Source organism: Capra hircus, chromosome 3, assembly GCF_001704415.2.
Source record: "Capra hircus breed San Clemente chromosome 3, ASM170441v1, whole genome shotgun sequence".
NCBI classification, from domain to species: domain Eukaryota; kingdom Metazoa; phylum Chordata; class Mammalia; order Artiodactyla; family Bovidae; genus Capra; species Capra hircus.
In genome coordinates, this window is record NC_030810.1 from 38,786,321 (window position 1) to 38,804,661 (window position 18,341).

At 38.1% G+C, this 18,341-nt stretch overlaps 1 protein-coding gene across 3 annotated transcripts in view; it reads right to left on the reverse strand.

Moving 5' to 3' along the window:
- ITGB3BP (integrin subunit beta 3 binding protein) overlaps positions 1-18,341 on the reverse strand; it is a 90,820-nt gene that overhangs the window by 12,560 nt on the left and 59,919 nt on the right. For 2 of the 3 annotated variants that reach the window (XM_018045053.1, XM_005678320.3), the window contains 3 exons: positions 3,651-3,729; positions 3,180-3,273; positions 2,691-2,750 (listed from right to left, as the gene is read on the reverse strand). In XM_018045053.1, coding sequence (XP_017900542.1) covers positions 2,691-2,750; positions 3,180-3,273; positions 3,651-3,729 — 233 coding nt within the window. The remainder of the gene's footprint in view (positions 1-2,690; positions 2,751-3,179; positions 3,274-3,650; positions 3,730-18,341) is intronic. The other variant, XM_018045059.1, reaches the window with a different exon arrangement.

Here is an 18,341-nt window from a genome sequence, read left to right on the forward strand (position 1 = left end):
CTGAGTATAATAAAAACTACAACTGCTGCTAAACAAATTAGCAGTAAAATAAAAAAAATAAATAGAACTAAAGGATTAATTCAAAGGCACAATGACAAAATAAATGCTGGAATTCTCCTGGTATTGTCTATTTTAACTATTCTAGGAAAATCTGACAAGAATCTGAAGGGAAAAAAATCTGAAGGACATTCTTCTGATAGTGAAATAAATAATGTGTTTACTCTCATTTTCATTAATTACCTAATATAACAAATCTAAAACATATTAAAAACATATTAGCTGATTTTTATATTATATAATTTCTAACTATATAATTTCTAATATTATGGAGATTCTCAGAACATTTTAAAATTTAAATAATTCTAGGTACTAGCATAGTAAAAGAAAAGTAAAGGAGAAATTTCTGTAAAAAGCTGATGGCTACATCCCCAAATAAGGAATATGTAAAGCATATTAGTTTGGACTGTCAAAAATACTAACAAAGTCCTGTTAAAATGAATGTATGAATAGAAGGGGGTGAAAGTTAACTTGGCAAAGAAATTTACATATAATGTGCATGTGTTGGCGTGCATCATCTTTAACCAAAAAAAAAAAAAAACACCCCACCAAAATTAAAAATATATATATACATTAGGAACTGGAGGAAAAATATAGGGGAAAGCATTCTGTAAAATGCTTTTGAATTTTACCTCAAATTCAAATTAGAAAAAAAAGCTTCAATCTATTTTCCAGGCAATATTAATATAAAAAATAAGAATAAAAACTAATGAAGATTTGAATACCTCAGTAAGTATAAAGAGTCAATGTAGCTCTTGCCAAGAAACAAAATGGAAAATGACTTCTATATTCTCATATATATAATATATATTACCATATAGTTTATATTACATAAATATTATATATTTAATGTATATTAGCTTAGTTAGCTCAGTCTACATTTAAACCACAACAAATAACCAATGCTTATCAGAACCTTTAAAACATGATTTAGTGATACAATCTCCTCTATGCATGAAGAAACACTCAGCTCTCAGGGAAAACCTGGTAATGGGCAAGTCAGTTTTAATGCCTAAACTACTAGAAAATAGATTTAAGGCTGATTCATGCAGAAACATACAAAGAATCCCTATGTATTGGATAACTGAAAGGAGGTTGACTGTTTTAACATGTGAAAATAACTTTAATGTCTTAATACACGTTTACAGAAGGAAATTAATACTCTGGAGAAATTTTTTCCCATTAATTATCAGCAGTGACAGTTCATCTATTTGTTCTATAATTTTCCCTTCCTCATTCTTCAAAACTGTTGGCAAAAGCCTAATGTAAAGCCCAATTCTAATTAGCTCTAGGAAATTAACAGATTAAAAAAAAATTACACCATTGCTATTGAATACATAAAAGAAAGATTTTCTCTAGTTGAGAAATAATAAATATTCCAATTTCCCATTATGATCCTCTAAAACTTGTCAAGTCAGTAGAGATTAAAATCATTGAAAGCTAGTTACACATTATAATCAAGATACACTGCACTGGAGAGAAATGACAATCCTTTTCTAGGAAAGAGCTGCTTATATGCACCTAAATTCTATGGATCCTAATGGGAGGTAGCTGTCCAACCGAAGGGCCCAGGAAGCCTGTTCAGATATCTTCCCACGTGAGTTTTGGAGTTTTTCCATGACTGCTACCCTGCCACGACCCAGTTGGCCTCTGGAACTGACCCGCAGGGAATCCCAGCTTTTCCTCCTACAAACTCATCGCTAACTTTGTTAAAGATACTAAACACAGACTAAATTGGTTGAGTTATGTCTTATGTTTGAACCTGAGAGCTGGGATGACTGGATGCTTTCATTTGTTTTAGGAAGACACAACACAGAAAAATACAAAGACCACACTTTTTGACGTGAGACTGGTTTTCAGTTGGAATCCCTGCTCTGACACTTAGGCAGCAGTATCTTTTGGCAAACTACTCAACATTTTATTGTGTCTTTGTTCCTTATCTATAATGACAATAACAGCTATCCTGCAGGGTTGTTGTATACATCTGCTGATCCTAGTGTTGAGAACATAGTAATTATTACTCAACAAAGGGAAGTCACTGGTACTCAAAAATGTTAGACTAAGACACGGCTACCCACTTCAAGGTCTACCTCCCTCCATTTGCAGAGATTGCCAAATGGCATTCATGTCAGTAATGTTAAAATGATCTCTCAAGTTGGTCTAGTGGCTTTAATATTTTATAGTCTGTGATTATTTTGCTTACTAAGGTGTGAATGTGCATGTGTTATGGGAACTTAAAGTCTCCTAATTTAGTTTCCCATAGTGTGAAATGCTCAGAGGTATAAGAGTTCACAGTAGGGCAAATGTTATTAAAAATCTCAGAACACTGCCTACAAAGTAACTTTTTATGTTTTGTGCATCTTTCTATATCACCATTAAAATCTGCCATATATAATGCATTACTGCCCCATCTGTCTGTATTTTCAGAAAGAACTTTTAATAGAAGAAATAACTATAACTCTTAACCTAAAAATTTTACTAGACATGGTCTTCTGCTAAATGCAGTATAATGTTTTTCAAATGAGATTGGTGGTCTTTTAAAAGAATAACTAGAAAAGGGCTCATGACAATTGGTTGAAATGGTAAAATAAGACGAAAGGATCTCTTTATACAATAAACTAAGAACTCTTTACCTTTGTTGGGAAGTCCTGGATTCTTCTTTTTAAATAGTTTTTGTTTTATTACATTAGTCACTAAAGGAAAAAAAAATTAATATGGGTATTAATCATTTCTCAATTTGGAAGAAACAACTTCAAAAAAAAATACATATTTTTATAAGTGAAAGTGAAAGTGAAGCCGCTCAATTGTGTCCGACTCTTTGTGACCCCATGGACTGTAGCCTACCAGACTCCTTTGTGCATGGGATTTTCCAGGCAATAGTACAAAATGCAATACCTTATATATTATGTAAAGAATGAGAACTACATAAAATAAGCCTAATACGAGTTACCAAGGAACACTCTTTCCCTCACATTCAAGAAGAATCCCTGAAACAGTACATCCTAGCAAAAGATATATGGTTTTCAGTTCTAAGTTTACAAATAAGCAACAGAGAGAAACTCATTAAAAAGTAATAAATTAGGAGTGGGGGGACAAAAAAAAAACTCAAAAATTTCTCTTACTTAGTTCTTTTGTTTTCTGCATTTCTCTTTTAAAGACACATGATGTATGGGGGATACCAATGAGATTTTCAAGCTCTTTATTGCCCTTCAAAGCCTAAAAGAAAGGCATTTTAAATGAGTTAAGTTCTCTACAAATATAATACTACTGACAACTCTAGTGAAAATACAGTACACTGCTTCCTTTCTCTGAAAAACTTAAACTCTGTGATAATGAAATTTAACTTTTTCTGGTAGGTTAATTAAAGCCCTAAAGTATCTGAATAAAACCAACCTATTAACTACAAAGACAAAACATAATGATAAATTTACTTTTCAATGTGAAGTCAGGTATTACTAAAATATTATGGTTAATTAATGTTCACGTAAGAAATGAATATATCTTCTGTAAACTCTTTCCAGGATTGGATTCTCCTATTCTTTTTCTAATGGGGTAACAGAAGTATGAAAAATTATATGCCAAAAAAAGCAAACCTGTATACTACTTAAATTTTGCATTATTTCCATGAATTCTTCTGACGATTTTTCAACTTTAGATAGCAACATCATCAATCTGTGAATGAAAAAAAAAACATTCAGTAAAATCAAGCAGTTGAACATGGCAAGTCATTTTCAAAGCTTTAATTCTTTTAAAAATATTTTATATTCAGTTTTTATCATTTTCTTTGCATTTTTCAAAGTGGTAAAAGATGTAAATGCTCCTCTTTCGGCTTTCACTCCTTTACAAACAATATATTTCACCAACCATCCTATTCTTTGGCATTTCAATTTCTCATCACCACTGAGCAATGGGAAAGAAGAGATATATAGTTGGCTTGTTCTTTCTCCTTCATACCATTTTGAAAGAACAAACACACCACCATCACCTTATTTACTAGGCAGAAAGTGAAGAGGAACTAGAAAGCCTCTTGTTGAAAGTGAAAGAGGAGAGTGAAAAAGTTGGATTAAAGCTCAATATCCAGAAGACTAAGATCATGGCATCTGGTCCCATCACTTCATGGCAAATAGATGGGGAAACAGTGGAAACAGTGTCAGACTTTATTTCTGGGGGCTCCAAAATCACTGCAGATGGTGATTGCAGCCATGAAATTAAAAGACATTTACTCCTTGGAAGGAAAGTTATTACCAACCTAGATTAGCATATTCAAAAGCAGAGACATTCCTTTGCCAACAAAGGTCCACATAGTCAAGGCTATGGTTTTTGCAGTAGTCATGTATGGATGTGAGAGTTGAACTGTGAAGAAAGCTGAGCGCTGAAAAATTGATGCTTTTGAACTGTGGTGTTGGAGAAGACTCTTGAGAGTCCCTTGGACTGCAAGGAGATCCAACCAATCCATTCCAAAGGAGATCAGTCCTGGGTGTTCACTGGAAGGACTGATGCTAAAGCTGAAACTCCAATACTCTGGCCACCTCATGTGAAAAGTTGAGTCATTGGAAAAGACCCTGATGCTAGGAGGGATTGGGGGCAGGAGGAGAAGGGGATGACAGAGGATGAGATGGCTGGATGGCATCACCGACTCAATGGACATATGAGTTTGAGTGAACTCTGGGAGTTGGTGATGGACAGGGAGGCCTGGCGTGCTGCGATTCATGGGATCGAAAAGAGTCGGACACGACTGAGTGACTGAACTGAATTGAAGCCTATGAATCAGTGTTACCCAGTAATTTTATTTAAATTAAAAAATAAGTTTTTTAGCTTAATATATTCCAATGTGACAAATACACCAAGGCACTCTTTTTAAATTTGAAGACAACGAAAGGTATGTTTGGCCACATTCATGTGTCTATACTTTTAAAAGCTGCACAATATTGGACCTAGTAAATATACCAAAGATGATTTAACTATTTCCTTATGGCTGCAACTTTAGTTTCTTTTCATATTTTAAGATCTCACAGTTTGTATATGATAATCTATACCAGTGCAGTTTAACAGAAATATAATGCAAGCTTTTATATAATAAAAAATTTTCTAATAGCCACATTGAAAGTAAAAAGAATTAGGTGAACTTAATTTTAATAATTTAATAATAATTTTAATAATATATTTAACTCAATATATCCAAAGTATTACCATTTCTTTTTTTTTTTTAAGAATATTCACATCTGCTTTATTCATATTAGTCACACAGTAGAAACAATCCAAAGATCCAACAGGAGAATGGATAAACAAATTGTGGTATATATCCATACAACTGATTAGAATGAACTAACACAGCAACATGGATAAACCACAAAGACACTGTGCGTGTGCGCTCAGTCGCTCAGTCATGTCCGATTCTTTGTGACCCTCTGGACTGTAGCCCGCCAGGCTCCTCTGTCCATGGGATTCTCCAGGAAAGAATACTGGAGTGGGTTGCCATGCCCTCCTCCAGGGGATCTTCCCAACCCACGGGTCAAATCTGCATCTCCTGAATCTCCTGCATTGCAGGTGGATTTTTTTTTACCACTGAGCTAATGGGGTAGCCCCCACAAAGACATTATGTTATGTGATAGAAGACATACACACACAAGTCCCTTCTATATGACTCTATTTACATGGAGCTTAACAACCAACAAAAGGAATGGATGGAGTTTAAAAAATACTACAGTGTGGGAACAAAATCATAATGTAGTTATCTTCAGATTAGAAATAGGAATAAAAACTGACCAGGAGGGGAAAGAGGAGGAAATCTTTTGGGGTACTGGAAAAGTTGTATTCTTGACCTGGGTGGTAGTCCCATGAGCATAGACACATATAAAAGTTCATAGAGCAATACACTTCAGATTAATGCACTGTACACACTTTATTGTATGTATGTACTCAGTTGCTCAGTTGTGTGACTCTTTGGGGCCCCATGGACTGTAGCCTGCCAGGCTCCTCTGCCCATAGAATCTTCCAGGCAAGAATACTGGAGTAGGCTGCCATTTCCTACTCCAGGAAATCTTCCCTACTCCAGGGAATCTTCCTGACCCCGGATCAAACCCGCATCCCTTGTGTCTCCTGCATTGGCAGGCGGATTCTTTACAACTAATGCCACCTGGGAAGTCCCATGTTATACCTCAAAAATAAAATACAGTATTTTCAAAGCAGTGCTCTTCCTGGGCACATCTTTAAAGCACCGGATGTCTCTATATTGAGAATGCGATATTCCAGAAAGGCATAAAATCTCGTCTTTGCTCCTTTCCTTTCTTATATTAGACCCCATTCTTCTTAGCCAAATTGAGCAATGATTAGTTACTTCCCAGTTTACAGAGTCAGATAATGAATCTAAGCCCCACACAGTGCAAATTTATGTGTTCCTAAGTGTCTGAGAGCTGTTGTCAAGCCACTCCAAACCCATGGGATCTTTCCAGCAAACAATCTTTCAGTCTTCACTTTATACTTTTCAAGTCAGAGGTCCCAATTTGCTTTCTACTGGTAAATGTCCAATTTGATATTATTCTCTTTAAGAATAGCATCTGACTTTGTCTTACACCTCACTGGCAGGGGCTAAACAAATCCCTCTTCAACTGTGGTTTTTCAGATCCCTGTGTTTGTGTACTGAGGTTCACTCTTATTTTTCTTAAAGTACTTCTGGAAGCTCCTGTCTTGGTTTCTACACTGCCACCTGCGTGAAGGGTCGCTGTTGGTGGCCGGTGCGCCTGCCGGCTGTGCGATCTCTGTGGTGTCCCATGCTGGAGGAGGTAGCAGCAGCCTGACCCTCAGCCTCCAGGCGTCTCCTAGCTCGTCGGCAGCGGCGGTCTCCGCTTCCCTTCCTCCCAGAGGGTGAGCCTCCCAAATAGCCCGCAGGTTCTGCCACCATCCCTCTGCCCGCCCGAGTCAGAGCTGTCCTCTCTGCCCCTTTCCTGCCGCCCCGCGAGGCGCAGCGCTCTGCCCCTGGCCCACCCATCCCCCCCACCGAAGTAATACTATTTCAACATGTAATCAATATTATTCATGAGATATTTTATACTTTTTTCCCAAAACTCAGTGTATACTTTATATTCATAGCATATCGCATTTCAGAACAGTCACATTTTAAAAGCTCATTAGCCATGTGTGGCTGGCTAGTGACTACTATTTCAGAGAGCACAAATCTGTCCTGTCAATTTTATGAGAGAAACTAGAAATTCTATTTAAATGCTTTTCAAAATGACATCAGTGTTATCCATTAACATGTGTGTGTGCTATAAAAATAAGACAAATGTGACACTAAATGTCCATACACAATGAATATGAACAGGATTTTTCAACTAAGTAAAATATGCATATAAGTAAGTGAACAGAGAAGGCAATGGCACCCCACTCCAGTACTGTTGCCTGGAAAATCCCATGGACGGAGGAGCCTGGTGGGCTACAGTCCATGGGGTCGCTAAGAGTCGGACACAACTGAGCGACTTCACTTTCACTTTTCACTTTCATGCATTGGAGAAGGAAATGGCAACCCACTCCAGTGTTCTTGCCTGGAGAATCGCAAGGATGGGGGAGCCTGGTGGGCTGCCGTCTATGGGGTCTCACAGAGTCGGACACGACTGAAGCGACTTAGCAGCAGCAGCAGCAGCATGTGAAAAATGAATGGAAAGAAGGCGATATGCTAAAGCTAAAAATTATGTGAACATGGTGGAACTCCAAGTGATATTTTTTTCCTTAAAAATTTCCTTCATTATTACCCATTTTAAATTAGAAGTTGTCTGTCTGAGGTCCCAGCTGCTTACCACTATAGCCTCCATATGAGAGACACTCCCTCCATATGAGACAGACTACCTCCATATGAGAGAGACTATCATAAAGGAATTCTGGCTCCTCCAATTAAGCTCCAAAAGCCTGAAGGAGCAAGAGGACTTCAGTGACTCCCACTCAAGGCTGGGAACCTCCAGCTTCCCCTACATTATTCCTAAGCCCACTAAGTACCTCAGAAATACATAGCTGAGGCAATTAAGCTCCTTTGCTATGAGAAGGAGTCCTAGGGGCTCTTTTGCTTGCATCCCTTTCCTGGGAGGATTGGAGTGGCAGAGCCTCTTCACACTGTCTTACCATTCTTTAAGGAACTGATGCTGTTCCCTGTCTACCCCCAGGGAGTTGTGTGGGAAGGGCTGAGTCCTGCAGTGTTGCCATCCCGAATGACTCCAAAGAGCTCTGTTCAGAAAGAGCGAGAAGTGAATGACACCCCCAAGAGTTGCGGCATGTAAGCATACCCAGTGAAGCTATTAGTGAATCTTTCTCCTAAGTTAAGACAGTTATCCAGCAGCTAAGCAACCTGTTCAACAGCCTTGGAGTTTTTGGACTGAGGATCAGTTCCCCAAGTATCAAGATATCTTTCACATGCCTAAACTTGCCTGCACTGCAGGACCAAGTGGAGGAGTGGACATTCCATCACTCTCGTCATTTTTAATTTCCTTTCCTCTCCTCCTCATTATACTTCTCGCTAGGTGAAATTAATTCTTTTCCTCATCTCAATGGTAAGCAAATTCATGGAATGGCTTTTAAACTGTTATCCAACTGCTACATTTTGAGAAATTCAGGAAGTGTGTTCTCCATTTCTACATCTTCTGACTCAGTGGACAAGACGTCATAATCTTTGGAGATAAGCAACTTGCTGACAGCTTTTGAGAGAAGAATGGTTGCCACTGTCTTCATCCTAGACAAAATGGCAATATTTATATTTAATCTCAAGTGCTGGAAGCTGAATTTTTATTGCCAGTGATAGCATTTTTCCATATTTTCAAAAGATGGTTTCAACTATACTTCGCTGTCCTAAGACAGCATTATTGTTTGCTTTAATATTATCTCTATGTCCCTTCACTAATTTAGCTGTTTTTGAAAACCAATAGTCTTTTATACCTGTCTACAGAATACATTTCTGATAAAAGGTTTCCAAGTTATTGTTGCCCCTTATTTCAAGTTGGTAAGTGAAAGTGTCATCAGTGGGTACCATCATATTTTATAAAACACTATTCCTTTCTTCAAAGATTTGCCTCTGGCTGGACTAAACTGGGTCAAACCCTTCATCTTATAATGACCACTGCAAACTATGCAGATGTTGATGGGTACTGCATCCAGATATCCAGTGACTGATGCCTGTTTCATGACATCCTTACAAAATTTGTTCAGATCCTATATTATGGCCAAATTCCACTGTTGTACAACTTCAGAAATATGAAATCTCGGTCTTCCTTGAATGAATCTCTTTTGGTTTCAGCAGAGTAAAAATTCAGCAACATCTTTTTTTAGCAACTAGTATTTTTAAAGGGTCTGCAGTGGCACCCCACTCCAGTACTCTTGCCTGGAAAATCCCATGGACAGAGGAGCCTGGTAGGCTGTGGTCCATGGGGTCGCGAAGAGTCGGACACGACTGAGCGACTTCACTTTCACTTTTCACTTTCATGCATTGGAGAAGGAAATGACAACCCACTCCAGTGTTCTTGCCTGGAGAATCCCAGGGACGGGGGAGCCTGGTGGGCTGCTGTCTATGGAGTCACAGAGTCAGACACGACTGAAGCGACTTAGCAGCAGCATCAGCAGTACTCTGTGTTTAAAAAGAAACTATGATCCAGTTGGTCTGGCAGAAGAGAAAGTTGTTCAAGTTTTGACATTTTTGCCAGACTGCCTTTCCTCAGAGCAGATTCTTATGGTATGTTCACTATGAATATCCATTTTTCTCTTGAGAAAGCCACATGCCCCAAATTCAGGATTTTTGAGGTATTTTCCAGTATGCCTAGAAAAGTCTCACTGTAAAATTGTTTTCTCATTTTCCCCAAAGAGAAAGTCTTATTATTCTGAAGAACAACTGAAATTAGATGCTTTGCTCATATAAAATACATGGAAAGATGTATCCATTAATTATTCTTTAAATTTCTTCCATAGTGATTTCTTCAGTCTCAAGCAAGTGATACGTAACTTTTAAGAGTATCATTCTGCTCCAATTCTGCTTTTTTCCCTATCTTGACTACTTTTAATTATTTTCCATTCTTAACTTCAAATTTAACTTCGTTATTTTCCTTTTCTCCATAAAGGTCCTCAAATATATTCTGAGGGAAGAACTAAAAGTACAAGAAGTTATCCTTAAATTGGCGAGTCGAACTGAAAATTGATGATACAGGTGATGAGCAAGCATTAACTGAGCTGCTGCTATGCCATCACAAATGTGGAAGGGAGGTCATCCATTTCTTTAAGATTCCCTGGCATGCAACCCATGGTGCCTACTATACTGACTGTGCAGGCAATGTGGATGTAGTGGAATAAGATGTGAAACCTCTAAAAGCCATAATGGCCTGTAAAGATACTGATTTACCCTTTTCTGTAACTTCCGTTTGGCACCTTTCTTCCTCATTAGGTTATAAGTTCCACGAAGGCAAGGACAGTATTTACCTTGTGTATGCTATAAACCAAGTTACCTAGCATGGTGTCTGTAGTATGGTAGATAGTACTTGATGGAACAATGGATAAAATAAAAAAGACCTGGTCCAGTGAACATTCATTCCTAGATCCAAGTGAAATATGCTTATCTTTCATTTTATTGTTCTTTTTCAGTTCAGTTCAGTCGCTCAGTCGTGTCCGACTCTTTGCGACCCCATGAATCGCAGCACACCAGGCCTCCCTGTCCACGAGCTCCCAGAGTTTACCTAAACTCATGTCCATCGAGTTGGTGATGCCATCCAACCATCTCATCCTCTGTCATCCCCTTCTCCTCCTGCCCCCAATCCCTCCCACCATCAGGGTCTTTTCCAATGAGTCAATTCTTCGCATGAGGTGGCCAAACTACTGGAGTTTCAGCTTCAGCATCAGTCCTTCCAATGAACACCCAGGATTGATCTCCCTTAGGATGGACAGGTTGGATCTCCTTGCAATCCAAGGGACTCTCAAGAGTCTTCTCCAACACCACAGTTCAAAAGCATCAATTCTTTGGTGCTCAGCTTTCTTCACAGTCCAACTTTCACATCCATACATTACCACTGGAGAAACCATAGCCTTGACTAGATGGATCTTTGTTGGCAAAGTAATATCCCTGCTTTTGAATATGCTGTCTATGTTGGTCATAACTTTCCTTCCAAGGAGTAAGCGTCTTTTAATTTCATGGCTGCAACCACCATCCGCAGTGATTTTGGAGCCCCCAGAAATAAAGTCTGACACTGTTTCCACTGTTTCCCCATCTATTTGCCATGAAGTGATGGGACCAGATGCCATGATCTTCGTTTTCTGGATGTTGAGCTTGAAGCCAACTTTTTCACTCTCCTCTTTCAACAAGAGGCTTTTTAGTTCCTCTTCACTTTCTGCCATATGGGTGGTGTCATCTGCATATCTGAGGTTATTGATATTTCTCCTGGCAATCTTGATTCCAGCTTGTGCTTCTTCCAGCCCAGCATTTCTCATGATGTACTCTGCATATAAGTTAAACAAGCAGGGTGACAATATACAACCTTGACATACTCCTTTCCCGATTTGGAACCAGTCTGTTGTTCCATGTCCAGTTCTAACTGTTGCTTCCTGACCTGCATATAGGTTTCTCAAGAGGCAGGTCAGGTGGTCTGGTATTCCCATCTCTTTCAGAGTCTTCCACAGTTTACTGTGATCCACACAGTCAAAGGCTTTGGCATAGTCAATAAAGCAGAAACATGTTTTTCTGGAACTCTCTTGCTTTTTCCATGATCCAGCGGATGTTGGCAATTTGATCTATGGTTCCTGTGCCTTTTCTAAAACCAGCTTGAACATCTGGAAGTTCACGGTTCACGTATTGCTGAAGCCTGGCCTGGAGAATTTTGAGCATTACCTTATTACCGTGCGAGATGAGTGCAATTGTGCGGTAGTTTGAGCATTCTTTGGCATTGCCTTTCTTTGGGATTGGAATGAAAACTGACCTTTTCCAGTCCTGTGGCCACTGCTGAGTTTTCCACATTTGCTGGCATATTGAGTGCAGCACTTTCACAGCATCATCTTTCAGGATTTGAAACAGTTCCACTGGAATTCCTTCACCTCCACTAGCTTTGTTCGTTGTGATGCTTTCTAAGGCCCACTTGACTTCACATTCCAGGATGTCTGGCTCTAGGTGAGTGATCACACCATTGTGATTATCTGGGTCATGAAATCTTTTTTGTACAGTTCTTCTGTGTATTCTTGCCACCTCTTCTTAATATCTTCTGCTTCTGTTAGGTCCATACCATTTCTATCCTTTATCAAGCCCATCTTTGCATGAAATGTTCCCTTGGTATCTCTCATTTTCTTAAAGAGATCTCTAGTCTTTCCCATTCTGTTGTTTTCCTCTATTTCTTTGCATTGATCGCTGAGAAAGGCTTTCTTATCTCTCCTTGCTATTCTTTGGAACTCTGTATTCAGATGCTTATATCTTTCCTTTTCTCCTTTGCTTTTCGCCTCTCTTCTTTTCACAGCTATTTGTAAGGCCTCCTCAGACAGCCATTTTGCTTTTTTGCATTTCTTTCCTATTGGGATCGTCTTGATCCCTGTCTCCTGTACAGACTTTAAAGTTCATTAGTTCGTTATCTCACTGAGAAAGCTGGGTGGGGGAAACAGGGAGATGCTGGTCAAAAGGTACAATCCTTCATATGTAAGATGAATCAGTTCTGGGGATTTCACGCATACCATGGTAGCTATTTCATGCATAGCATGGTAGCTATGGTTATTAATACTACATTCTATACTTTGGTGGCTCAGATAGTAAAGAATCTGCCTGTAATGCAGGAGGCTCAGATTCGACCCCTGGGTTGAGAAGATCCCTTAGAGAAGGAAATGGCAGCCCACTCCAGTATTCTTGCCTGGAGAATTCCATGGACAGAGGAGCCTAGCAGGCTATAGTCCATGGGGTCACAAGTAGTAGGACACAACTGAGCGACTAACAGTGCTGGCTGGAGACAGTGAGTGATACTTCAAATTGATAAAGAGAGTACATCTTAAACATTCTCACCAAGAGAAAAAGGTAACAACGTGAGATGTGTTAACTAACCAAACTATTATAATTATTTTAATGAATACATATCACATTATACACTTTAAATATACATATTTTATTTTTCAGTTATATATCAATTAAGCGGGAAAAACTTTTTTTTTTAAAAAAAGCTAATTTTCCCAGTCCCCTAACCTTCTGCTACACACATGTCTTTCTAATGTGTAATCCTGGATTTCCTACCTATTTGTTTTATTCACTCTGCTTAACTCTCCTTTTACTTAAAGAATATTCTCTCCACCACAAACTACTGCTCAAAACAATGATTTAAGCCAATCTCCACTTCTTCCATATTGAAATTAAATTCTAATAATCAGATTTCACCCTTACATACTCTACTAACACTATATACTCTCAAAGTTCAATCGATCCCTCCCTTCGTCATTTCCCCTCATAGCCATAACTACATTCTCTTAAGTTTGTGAGTCTGTTTCTGTTCTATAAATAAGTTCATTTGTGTATTTTCTTTTTTACTTTCCACACAATACCATATTTGTCTTTCTCTGACTTCCCTTAGTATGATAATCTCCATGTCCATCCATATTGGTGCAAGTGGCATTATTTCAATATTTTTAATGGCTGAGGAGTATTCCACTGTGTACATGTACCACATCTTTTTTGTTGTTGTTGTTTCACATATGGTAATATACATGTTTCAATGCCATTCTCCCAAACATGTACCACATCTTTATCCATTAATCTGTCAATGGATATTTAGGTTGCTTCCATGTCCTGGCTATCGTAAACAGTGCTACAATGAGCATTGGGGTACATGACTCCTTTCAAACCATGTTTTTCTCTGAATATATTCCCAGGAGTGGGACTGCTGGATCACATGGTAGCTCTACTTTTAGTTTTTTAAGGAACCTCCATACTGTTCTCTATAGTGACTGTACCAATCTACATTCCTACCAATTGTGAAGAAGGAGGCTCCCTTTTCTCCAACCCTCTCCAGCATTTATTGTTTCTATTGTATAGATTTTTTTTTATAATGAACATTCTGACCGGTGGGAGGTGACATCTCATTGTAGTTTTGATTTGCATTTGTCTAATAATTACTGATATATTTTCATGTGCCTCTGTGTAGTCTGTATGTCTTCTTTGGAGAAATGTCTATATAGGTCATCTGCTCATTTTTTAGATGGTCTATCCATTTTGTTTATGATTTTCTTTGCTGTGAAAAAGCTTTTAATTTTAATTAGGTTTCATTTTATTTATTTTGTTTTTATTTTCACTCTTCTAGGAGACAGCTTGAAAAAGATACTGCTGCAATTTATGTCAGAGTGTTCTGCCTATGTTTTCCTCTAAGAGTTTTATAGTATCTAGTTTTACGTTTAAGTCTCTAATCCATTTTGAGTTATTTTTATGATGTTAAACAATGTTCTAATTTCATCTTTTTACATGTAGCTGTACAGTCTTTATAGCACCATTTATTGAACAGACCGTCTATCTTTTATTACATAGTCTTGCCTTCTTTGTTGTAGATTAATTGCTCTTAGGTGTGAGGGTTTATTTCTAGGCTTTCTATCCTGTTCTATTGATGTATATTTCTGTTTTTGTTTTAGTACCATACTGTTTTGATGACTGAAGCTTTGAGTATAGTCTGAAGTCAGAAGAACGGAGCTGGATACATCAGGCTCCCTTTCTCAAGATTGCTTTGGTTAGTCTGGACCTTTTGTGTCTCCACACAAGACTTTTTTGTTCTAATTGTGAAAAATACATTGGTAATTTGATAGGAATCACATACAGGTTGCCTTGGGTGGTATAGTCATTTTGACAATATCAATTCTTCCAATTCAAGAATATGGTATATATTTCCATCTGTTTGTGTCATCTTTGATTTCTTTCATCAGTGTCTTACAGTTTTGGAGTATAGGTCTTTTGTCTCTATAGGTGGTATATTCCAAGGTATTTCATTATTTTTGATGCAATGGTAAACAGAACTGCTTCTTTAACTTCTCTTTTGGATCTTTCATTGTTAGTGTACAGAAATGAAAGCTTTCTGTGTATTGATTTTATATCCAGCAATTTTACTGAATTCATTGATGATCTCTAGTAGTTTGCTGGAGAAGGCAATGGCAACCCACTCCAGTACTCTTGCCTGGAAAATCCCATGGATGGAGGAGCCTGGTAGGCTGCAGTCCATGGGGTCACTAAGAGTCAGACACGACTGAGCAACTTCACTTTCCCTTTTCACTTTCATGCATTGGAGAAGGAAATGGCAACCCACTCCAGTGTTCTTGCCTAGAGAATACCAGGGACGGGGGAGCCTGGTGAGCGGCCGTCTATGGGGTCGCACAGAGTCGGACACGACTGAAGCGACTTAGCAGCAGCAGCAGCTGTAGTTTGCTGGTAGCATCCTTAGGATTTTCTATGTATAGAATCATGTCATCTGCAAACAGTGATAGTTTTACTTCTCCATTTCCAATTTGGATTTTTCTTTCTTTTTCTTCTTCTCTGATTGCCATGGTTGGATTTCCATAACTGTGCTGAATAAAAGTGGGCAGAGTGAACAACCTTGTCTTTTTTTTTTTGAGGCTAATTACTTTACAATATTGTAGTGGTTTCTGCCATACACTGACATGAATCAGCTATGGGCTTACATGTGTTCCCCATCCCGAAACCCCCTTCCATTTCCCTCCCCATCCCATCCCTCTGGGTCATCCCAGTGCACCAGCCCTGAGCACTCTGTCTCATGCATTGAACCTGGACGGGCGATTTGTTTCACATATGATAATATACATGTTTCAATGCTAAGACAATGCTTGTCTTATTCTTGACCTTAGAGGAAATGCTTTCAACTTTTCACCACTGAGTATGATGTTAGTTGTAGGTTTGTCATATATGGCATTTATTATGTTGAGATAAGTTCCCTCTATGCCCATTTTCTGAAGAGTTTTTTTAACCATAAATGAACATTCAGTTCAGTTCAGTTCAGTTGCTCAGTCATGTCCAACTCTTTGCAACCTCATGGACTGCAGCACGCCAGGCCTCCCTGTCCATCACCAACTTCTGGAGTTTACTCAAACTCATGTCCATTGAGTCAGTGATGCCATCTAACCATCTCATTCTCTGTCCTCCTCTTCTCCTCCTGTCTTCAATCTTTCCCAGCATCAGGGTCTTTTCCATGAGTCAGTTCTTTCGATCAGGTGGCCAGAGTATTGGAGTTTGAGCTTCAGCATCAGTCCTTCCAATGAACATTCAGGGCTGATTTCCTTTAGGATGGACTGGTTGGATCTCCTTGCAGTCCAAGGGACTCTCAAGAGTCCTCCAACACCACAGTTCAAAAACATCAATTCTTCAGCACTCAGCTTTCTTTATAGTCCAACTCTCACATCCATACATGGCTACTGGAAAAACCATAGCTTTGACTAGATGGACCTTTGTTAGCAAAGTAATGTCTCTGCTTTTTAATATGCTAAGTTGGTCATAAATGAACACTGAACTTTGTCAAAAGCTTTTTTTGTATCTATTGAGAGGACTGTATGTTTTTTATTCTTTGTTGATGTGGTACATCACCATGATTAACTTGCAGATACTGAAAATTCTTACATCCTTGGGCTAGTTTCAGAAGGACAGGTGTTAACTCTGTTAACTCTTGTCTAAATGTTTTATAGAATTCTCCTGCGATGTCATCTGATCCTGAACTTTTCCTTGTTTAACTTTTTAATCACAGTTTCAATTTCAGTACTTGTGCTTGGTCTGTTCATATTTTCTATTTCCTCCTGGTTCAGTCTTGGGAGACTACACATTTTTAAGAACTTGTCCATTTCTTCTAATTGTCCATTTTATTAGCATATAGTTGCTTGTAGCAGATCCTCTGTATTTCTGTGGTGTCTGTTGTAATTTCTTTTACATTTCTAATTTTATTGATTCTAGCCCTCTTCCATCTTCTTCTTGATGAGCCTGATAAGTTTTATCAATTTTGTTTATCTTTTCAAAGAAAACCAGCTTTTAGGTTCATTGGTCTTTTCTACTGTTTTCTTCATCTCTATTTCTGCTCTCATCTTTCTGATCTCTTTCCTTCTGCTAACTTTTGATTTCATTTGTTCCTCTTCCTCTAGTTGCTTTAGGTGTAGGATTGGTGACTTTCTTGTTTCCTGAGGTAAGGTTTTATTGCTATAAATGTCCCTCCTAAAACCATTTTGGCTGCATCCCACAGATTTTGGATCATCATGCTTTTATTTTCATTTATCTCCAGGTATTTTTTTATTTCCTCAGTGATCCATAGGGTTGCTTAGTAGCATATTGTTTAGCCTCAAAGTGGTTTTTTAAAGTTTTTTTTCTTGTAGTTTCTCCTAAGCTCATAGCATTCAGGTTGAAAAAGATGCTTGATTATGCTCTCAAGTTTTTTAAAAAGTTACCAAGACTTGCTTTGTGGCCAGCATATAATCAATCCTTAAGAATGTTCCATGTGCACTTGAGAAGAATGTGTATTCTGCTGGTTTTGGATGGAATGCTCTATAAATATTTAATTAAGTCTATCTGGTCTGAGGGACTGAACTGAACTGAACTGAACTGAATTGATCTGGTCTAAAGTAACATTTAAGGTCTGTGTTCCCTTGCTGATTGTATCAGGATGATCTGTCCACTGATGAAAGTGGGGTGTTACAGTCCCCCCTATTATTGTTACACTATTGATTTCTCCTTTCATGTTGTTAGTATTTGCCTTATATATTGGAATTCTATGTTGAGTGCATATATAATTACAATTGTTATATCTTCTTGGATTGTCTTGGACTGTTAGACCGTCTTTGTCTCTTGTAACAGTCTTTATTTTAAAGTCTATTTTGTCTGATATGAGTACTGCTACTTTAGCTTTCTTTTCATTTCCATTTGCAAGAAAGTTGGAATATCTTTATCTTCTCACTTTCAATTTGTATGTGTCCCCTGATCTAAAGTGGGACTCATATGGACAGCATATATATGGGTCTTGTTTTTGTGTCCATTCCAGACAGTCTACAACTTTTGGTTGGAGCATTTAATCCATTGATATAAATATCAATATGTATGGTTGTATTGCTACTTGTTAAATTGTTTAGGATGTTATTGTAGGCCTTTTTTCTTCCCTTCCTTTTTTGTTCTCTTCTCTTGTGACTTGATGACTAACTTTAGTGTTGTGTCTAGATTTCTTATTGTGTATATCTACTGTAGATTTTCAGTTTGTGGTTACCATGAGGTTTTAATATAGCAGTCTATATATAAACAAGATTGTTTCAAGTTGCTGATCTTTTAATTTCAAATTTGA